At 37.3% G+C, this 9,064-nt stretch overlaps 1 protein-coding gene across 1 annotated transcript; it reads right to left on the bottom strand.

The window, feature by feature from the left end:
* Nucleotides 1-1,461: 1,461 nt before the first annotated feature.
* On the bottom strand, nt 1,462-2,780 carry LOC147642867 (uncharacterized). The gene is made up of 3 exons (XM_086838004.1): nt 2,665-2,780; nt 1,549-1,976; nt 1,462-1,475 (listed from the first exon to the last, which is right to left on the bottom strand). Exons 1-3 carry the CDS (start codon nt 2,778-2,780, stop codon nt 1,462-1,464), a joined length of 558 nt encoding a protein of 185 aa, XP_086694130.1.
* Nucleotides 2,781-9,064: the final 6,284 nt, after the last annotated feature.

Here is a 9,064-nt window from a genome sequence, read left to right on the forward strand (position 1 = left end):
TTTTGAATTTTAGAATATATATATAAATATATTTGGGTGGTAGTTCGGTCTAGTACGTGTGAATTTGCGAATTAAAATCCTTGTATTTTTCAATTAATATTTGGTCTGTATTACGTAGCTCGGACGTGAAGGTTTGCTTATATTGGTCACGAATTATTTAATTAATTATTAATAAATAATTATTATTAATATTAATTAATTAATTAATTAAATATTAAGTGAAATTTAAATTCTGGATCTATTGATGGATGTTGAACTATTTGTTAGTTTTTTTTAATTTATGAGCCGCAGATGTTTAATTATTTCAAATCCGGAAAGGTGGAATTAAAAAACATCCGTTTGTAGTCGCAGAGAAAAGCACACTGGGATAGGCCGTCGGCAAAGCAGTGGTTATATGAGGGACCCAAAGAACTAAATGGCAACATCAACACGCCCGCTGCGGCGGCTAAATTGAAGACAATTAAAAACACTTTCGTTTTCGTTTGGGTTTTGTTGGCGATTGCTTTGCTCACTAGAAAAACTTTTAAAATTATATTGTCGGGATAAGTTCCTGGAATAGAAGAAAATATATGGGCATACATGTAAATAGGAACAATGTGTAAGGGCATGTATTGGCATAGTGAAGCGTCGAGAAGTGGACTGTATTGAATTGCGCGAACAGAACAAATGTATATGGATACAGCACAAAAATGAAGGAAAATACCGTGACAGCGGTATGCCTTTTATGCCTTTTTTCGCAACACAATTCACGCTGTTCACGGGGAAATTTTTTTTCGGCACGGAAATATGTGCACAAGTTTAGAATGCGAGTGTGTTTATGTGGCTGCACGTAGGCCTCGACCGTTGGCAAGTGGATGGACAAAGGGAAAACCGAAAGAAACGGCAAAAAGTCTGGCGGCGCACACAAAACGGACACGGATGGAAACTTTTGACGATTGGAGACGCAGGGAAATATGAAATTCTCAACTGCCGTTGTGTTAGAAAAATTCGGACTTGAAGTTGACACGAAGAAAAACAATAAATCTTGCAGCAGGGCTAGCGAAATTTAATGTTCGGCCCACGGTTGGACACCGGCAGCGAAAACGAGACGGAAGCAAGCATATACTTATCTCTAGCGGAAAAATCACCGGGAACTGCTGGTGAATGCACGGAAGAGTGACAAAGCTTTGGAAGCTCGGTGGACAGAGGCGGCTGCCGCGGCCGCCGCGAAGGGCCTCCTGACGTGAACACATCCTATAGCACCTAAAGGCTCAAATTGTTGAACGATTTAATAGGACATTAAAAGAATTTAAGTGGAGAGAGTTTTAATGGAACATATAAGTGGATTGATACATATGTATAAACTTCTAATTTCTGTTCACAACAATAAACCACACAGAACAATAAAATTTTCTTCAGCTAATGTACACACTGGGAATGAGAAATATATCTTGCAAACGGTAAACAATAACATTAAACAATTTATAGGTAGCAAACTTAAAATGGGTGAAAATGTACGAATTACTAAATATAAAGGAGTGTTTGAAAAGTCAATTAAGCAGCTGAGACCCGCCTGGTCCGGGGTCCGCAGTGCTGGTGCTGCGACGAGGGGCCCGCCTGTCAGCAGGTGTCCTGGAGTGAGTGCCTCTCCGTCGCTTGGGTCCTGGCTGAGAGCTCCGAGGGGCCGCGAGTTCATTATGGCCTCGATTCCGACGAGGACTGTCCCCAGCTCTTCTGCGTTGAGGAGTGCGCCGCCCACCGCTCGTAGGAGTAGGTGCTTGGCAGTTTTCACACCTGCCTCCCATAGTCCGCCCATGTGCGGAGCCCGAGGGGGTGTGAACGCAAATTCGCATCCGCTTTTTGATGCGAATTCGCGAATCGCGTCCGCCTGCTCCTCGAGCCTCTCGCGAAGAGCCTGGAAGTGGCGACTCGCTCCGACGAAGTTCGTCGCGTTGTCGCAATGCACGGTCTGGGGACATCCTCGGCGACCAATAAACCTTTGAAAAGCCAATAAAAAAGAGTCAGTACTTAGGTCTGAAACAATTTCTAAATGAACCGCCTTGGACGCAAAACAAACAAATAAGGCAATGTAGGACTTATATGGGGGCCTTCCTCGTATTTTCAATGTCTTATAAACAGGGCCACAAAAATCAACGCCACATATTGCAAATGGGCGGAGAGCACGGAGTCTTTCTGCGGGAAGATTTCCCATAATTTGAGTCATCAGTCGGGGCTTGTATTTAAAACAGCGCACACATGATCGAACTGTCTGACTGCAGAGTTCCTGAGCGTTTATGGTCCAAATACGCTGTCGTAGGATGCTCACAAGTGCTCGAGGACCGACATGAAAATTTGTGAGGTGCAGATGCCGGACGTAGCTCTGCACAAATTGGGAGCGTTTCGTCAACAGCAAGGGAAACTTGGCATCGTAGGATATAGGAGCGTTTGCTAGTCGCCCCCCCAACTCGCAACAACGAAAAATTGCACCAAGTGCCGGTGTCTTCATGGATGAATGGGTTCAATCGCTGAAGACTTGGGCCGACCTTGGAACCTTTACGAATTTTTACTATTTCTACTTGATACTCGTGATTCTGAATTATTTCGACGATCTTATTAAATGCTTTTTTTTCGAAAACTACACTCTTGTCTTTACATTTTCTTATAAAGCGGAACATATAAGCGAACACTCTCAGCAGTTTCAGGTGTGACGAGAATCCCTCGATGACGTCCAGCAAATCGGAAGTTTGCACCGCAGCGGTCAGTCCGACCACAGTCTTTCTTGATTCCACCCGGGGCGCCATGAATTTTTTAATTAGTTTATTAAAAAAATTAAAAAATTAAAATACGAAAAACCGAGTTGTGGTGGCAGACTTTTGGCGAACGAAAAAAAGTGGTGCGTCGCTTCGAGTTCAAAATGCGAATCATATATTTCATATGCTTAGCCTAGCTTATCTAAGGTTGGCGAAGGCGAGGCGAATTCGCGAAGAGCGCGAGAGAGCTTTATTGCGCTCTCGCCTTCGCCCTAAACTAACTACACTAGACTTCAAAAATTGTGAATTCAGCCAACATGGGTAATTCTCTGATGTCGAATGCGACATTCGTACGCATTGAAACTAAAAAAACATGTGCCAAGATCTTATTTTAGTTTTATAAAATTTGAAACGTATAGCTCTTGGTTAGCACTATAATATGTGTCAAGATCGATTTTGGGATATTCACTAAAATGTACTGCATTCGCACGCGACAACAACAGAAGATACATTTTACATATAAAAAATTGTAATACAATAAATTTCAATTAATTATGCAATCAATTATCTTAATAATGTATACTGTTTGATTATAAAATATTAAGTAGTTATTTTTTAAATTAAATTTTAGTCTCGGTCGCATGCGAATTTTTAGAAACCGATAATTGAAATTAAAACTGTACGAACATTGGCAGTGGCATATGCCCTTTTGAATTTAATAATAACTCCTTGTATTTTCTGTTTGGTATTAGAAAGCAAAAGTCAAAGCAAAATGAACTTGTTTAAAGGTTGGCATCAAAACAAAACATTCCTTTTATGTGACGTTTTTTTAAAAAACAACATAAATGGCGTTTACGCGAGTTTGACATCAAATTTTACGAAACTTATTTTAGTAAATGAAAAATTCCTTTAATCTTAATCAATCTGATCAATTTTTTATGAAATCATGTTAAAAATACTCGTTTTTAAGAACTTTTCATTTTTTCGCCGGAAATGACCTTTCTGGGAATTGTCCGTATATTAATTAATTAATTATATATGTACTTACAAGTATTTAATTCAATTGACTAAGAAATAATATATTATGACACATAAAATATGAAAATAAAATAAATGTACAAATATGTAATAAATTCAATTGCGAAATTGGTATTTTGAGGCACGTCATGTTGCTGTGTGCGTATGAGAGAGCTGCTGGCTCTAGAGCCAGCACTAGAGAGCGGTTGGACCTAGAGCGCTCTCTCGCTAGCTTTTGAAGAAAATGTGAGAGAGCTTGATGCCAGTTCAAAAGCCAGCATGAAAAATTCTTGTGCACAAAAATCGTATATCTATACGGATCTTCCACTCTGTATAGTCTTTGTTTTGGCACAGCCAAGCTGAGAGCTCTCAAAGCAGTAGTACTACATTCAACCTAAAAACTAAGTTAGAAGTCAATAAAAGTGCTATGCAAAAAAAATGGTAGACCTAATACAGCATTTTAGTTTAGATTACTATTTAAAGAAATTAAATACTGTTTAAGTATTATAAATAAAAAGGTGTTAATAATACAATTGATTTAAGTTTGTATATAATTCTTTAATTAAAACATTTTGAAATCTAAGACAATTATTATAAATAAAAAATCTAATGTATATAATACATAAGATAAAATTGTATAAAATACTTAAAAGAAAAAAAGAAAATTATTTCCACATGTGTTTCAAAACAAAATTTCAGATTGTTCAATCCAACTGTTATCGGTTTTTGGAAATTGAGCCAACGGACAATAGCTCTATTACCCTTTCTTTTCAACACTTTTTCAACTAGGTATTAATTAGGAAAACGGATTTTCTTCAGTTCTTCTTTATAAAATCCACCCTTAATAGGAATGTCCTTTAAATCTTACAGGAAGTATGTTGTGGGATAAGTATTTTGTATTTTGACAATTCTAAAGATTTCTGTGCTCCAATTTGGTATATATGACTTTTCAAACACTCCTTTATATTTAGTAATTCGTACATTTTCACCCATTTTAAGTTTGCTACCTATAAATTGTTTAATGTTATTGTTACCGTTTGCAAGATATATTTCTCATTCCCAGTGTGTACATTAGCTGAAGAAAATTTTATTGTTCTGTGTGGTTTATTGTTGTGAACAGAAATTAGAAGTTTATACATATGTATCAATCCACTTATATGTTCCATTAAAACTCTCTCCACTTAAATTCTTTTAATGTCCTATTAAATCGTTCAACAATTTGAGCCTTTAGGTGCTATAGGATGTGTTCACGTCAGGAGGCCCTTCGCGGCGGCCGCGGCAGCCGCCTCTGTCCACCGAGCTTCCAAAGCTTTGTCACTCTTCCGTGCATTCACCAGCAGTTCCCGGTGATTTTTCCGCTAGAGATAAGTATATGCTTGCTTCCGTCTCGTTTTCGCTGCCGGTGTCCAACCGTGGGCCGAACATTAAATTTCGCTAGCCCTGCTGCAAGATTTATTGTTTTTCTTCGTGTCAACTTCAAGTCCGAATTTTTCTAACACAACGGCAGTTGAGAATTTCATATTTCCCTGCGTCTCCAATCGTCAAAAGTTTCCATCCGTGTCCGTTTTGTGTGCGCCGCCAGACTTTTTGCCGTTTCTTTCGGTTTTCCCTTTGTCCATCCACTTGCCAACGGTCGAGGCCTACGTGCAGCCACATAAACACACTCGCATTCTAAACTTGTGCACATATTTCCGTGCCGAAAAAAAATTTCCCCGTGAACAGCGTGAATTGTGTTGCGAAAAAAGGCATAAAAGGCATACCGCTGTCACGGTATTTTCCTTCATTTTTGTGCTGTATCCATATACATTTGTTCTGTTCGCGCAATTCAATACAGTCCACTTCTCGACGCTTCACTATGCCAATACATGCCCTTACACATTGTTCCTATTTACATGTATGCCCATATATTTTCTTCTATTCCAGGAACTTATCCCGACAATATAATTTTAAAAGTTTTTCTAGTGAGCAAAGCAATCGCCAACAAAACCCAAACGAAAACGAAAGTGTTTTTAATTGTCTTCAATTTAGCCGCCGCAGCGGGCGTGTTGATGTTGCCATTTAGTTCTTTGGGTCCCTCATATAACCACTGCTTTGCCGACGGCCTATCCCAGTGTGCTTTTCTCTGCGACTACAAACGGATGTTTTTTAATTCCACCTTTCCGGATTTGAAATAATTAAACATCTGCGGCTCATAAATTAAAAAAAACTAACAAATAGTTCAACATCCATCAATAGATCCAGAATTTAAATTTCACTTAATATTTAATTAATTAATTAATTAATATTAATAATAATTATTTATTAATAATTAATTAAATAATTCGTGACCAATATAAGCAAACCTTCACGTCCGAGCTACGTAATACAGACCAAATATTAATTGAAAAATACAAGGATTTTAATTCGCAAATTCACACGTACTAGACCGAACTACCACCCAAATATATTTATATATATATTCTAAAATTCAAAAAGGATTTTTAATTTCAAATTAAAAAATTATTCCCATATTTTAACCATGACCGATTCCATCAATCCGATATCAGTCCGCATCTCTGCGACCCTCTCCGCTTAAATTAAAGTCCACTGCTGTCCGCTCAAGAGAAAACAGCTTTAAATACTAGCCCAGGTCCATCGTCAAGGCTCACTCGTCGACCACAAAAATGGCTCAATCCGCCCTCGGCATGGCGTTGAGGAAGTTTATTGCCACGACAGACCGTGTGAATCAATTTAAGGCAAAGATCCACACTCTGGGCGCCCCAGAAACCACCCAGCCCTCTCCATATACGTGTCAAATGCGTCGCGACCAGATTCGAGCACTGTGGGAAAAGGTCGAAAGGGATAACGATAGTTGTTCTGAACTTATATCGGCATCCGGTGAGAGTACCACCATCGGGCTAACGCTCCAGTCCAGATATGAGCATTGTTTCTCGGTCTAAAAAAGAAAACAAATTAAAATAATTTAACTACATTTTATAAAATATATTGTGCGCTTACTTTAGAACGCGTGCTTGCTTTTTAAAAAATTGGATTTACCGGAATTTAGTTCCCGACTTATTCATCGATAGGGCGTGGGAAGCGGCCCTATCGATATATCGAAATATATAATTTATATATTACAGCCGAATCCCGATAATTCGTACCCCGCTAAATCGAAAATCGCGATAATTCGTAAAAAATTCTGTCCCCTTGAAAAAAACTCGTTAATTCGTAAAAATTCCATACATTTTGGTCCCCTCGTTAATTCGTAGTATTTGGCGCAACGCAAAGAATATTCAACCTCTTATAAATCGTAATTTTGTTTCGAAACCTCTTATAAATCGTAATGCGATGCGAAATATTTTGACGACGTTAGATTTTGCAGACATCAGAACGGAGAAGAAATTTTATAGAATTTACAAACCAGAGCATTAATTCCTCAACTTAAACATTATTTTTCGACTCATGATGTGCCAAATAGTGTGTGACAACCTAATAGGTTTAGAAAACGCAATGGAAAATAAAAGAAAAAACACGAAGCAATAAAAAATTACCAATTATTTTAAAGCTTGAAATTTCGTTTTTAATAATTTAATGTTCCTGCTTAATTTTGTTTGTTAATTTTTTGTTTAATTTTCCTTTAATTTGAAAAACGTACAAATGAATGTACATATTTATTATGTTTGTTTAATTTTAATAAAGCTAAACACATATGTAAACATTATGTGAAATGTAAGTACTCCGTTTATTCGACTCTTTCATTTTTGAGCCCCTTTAAATAGAAATCTCGATAAATCGAATTCCCGTCTAATTCGTAAAAAAAGTGATCCCCTTGCCATTTCGAATTATCGGGACTCGACTGTATATACAATATATAATATATACAATACTGAAATGCTTGGAATGTCAATTCCATTCATGTGGCATGCATATTTTATACAATTCTTAAATGGTTAATAGGAATATTTTCTGGCGGGCTATTCATCGATAGGGCGTGGGAAGCGATATGAATGAGTTGGAAAAAGAAATTGCTGATTTCTCAAAATCTGACGGTTAGATCGAATTAAGATTTAATTCGATATTAGAGAATATGTTTCCCTTTCTTTTGAGATACCGTGCAAGTTTGCACGCGTTCATTTAAGGGAGTTACAATTTTTTTAAAGTTAGCGTCGGAATATGGTATGGGGCATGGCACATGGCGTTAGGGTCATTACGAAACCAGTGTTTGTGAATGAGGTCGGAAAGAGAAACACTTGAATTTCTCAAAATCTGACGGTTAGATCGAATTAAGATTTAATTCGAAATTAGAGAATATGTTTCCCTTTCTTTTGAGATACCGTGCAAGTTTGCACGCGTTCATTTAAGGGAGTTACAATTTTTTAAAAGTTAGCGTCGGAATATGGTATGGGGCATGGCACATGGCGTTAGGGTCATTACGAAACCAGTGTTTGTGAATGAGGTCGGAAAGAGAAACACTTGAATTTCTCAAAATCTGACGGTTAGATTGAATTAAGATTTAATTCGAAATTAGAGAATATTTTTCCCTATCTTTTGAGATACCGTGCAAGTTTGCACGCTTTCATTTAAGAGAGTAAGATTTTTGTAAAAGTTAGCGTCGATTTTGGTTGTCGGGGAGCGGCATAACATGCCGCCATGGTATATACTAAAATAATCTAAAAATAACAAAATAGATCAATTTTCCTTAATTTAGATGAAAATCACACTAAATTGTTTTGAATGGCTCTTCTATTTATTGTCAGTCACTTTTCTTAATATTTTATTCAACAAATTGCTATTTTCATTTAATTTAGTATTTTTCTTAACATGGTTCCATGGTCTGGTTCAGCGAGTGGTTCTCTGCTGGTTCCCATCTGGTTCCATTTTCATAGTTCGCGCCTTGGATATCAGCCCAAATACACCACCCACTGTTATTCGATTTTCTCGAAATCTGACTGTTAAAAACAATTGAAATTTTCACCAAATATTCCTTAATCTTCCCCTAGTAAGCCTATATACCGTGCATATGCGCACGCGTTCGTAAATCGAAGTTATATGCCTTACTATTTTTGATGCCTTATTTTGTATGGAGCCGACCCCGAGGTTAGATCACTGTAATGCAATTTGCTCAAAAACTGACGGTTTGAAAAAATTGAAACTTGGTACGCTAAAAGTACAATAAATGTCCTTTATTTTGGCGTATCGGGTATTGCTGCACGCGTTCGATTAGCCGAGATATTAAGAAATCCGTGAAAACACGATTTTTCACATGCTTTTTTTTAATATATCCAACTGTCAAATCCTTTCAAACCCAGTATAAAATAATATTAAATTCATTTTTC

The sequence above is a fragment of the Drosophila serrata genome, unplaced genomic scaffold (assembly GCF_035046125.1).
Source record: "Drosophila serrata isolate PLE 108 unplaced genomic scaffold, ASM3504612v1 contig_342, whole genome shotgun sequence".
Taxonomy (NCBI): domain Eukaryota; kingdom Metazoa; phylum Arthropoda; class Insecta; order Diptera; family Drosophilidae; genus Drosophila; species Drosophila serrata.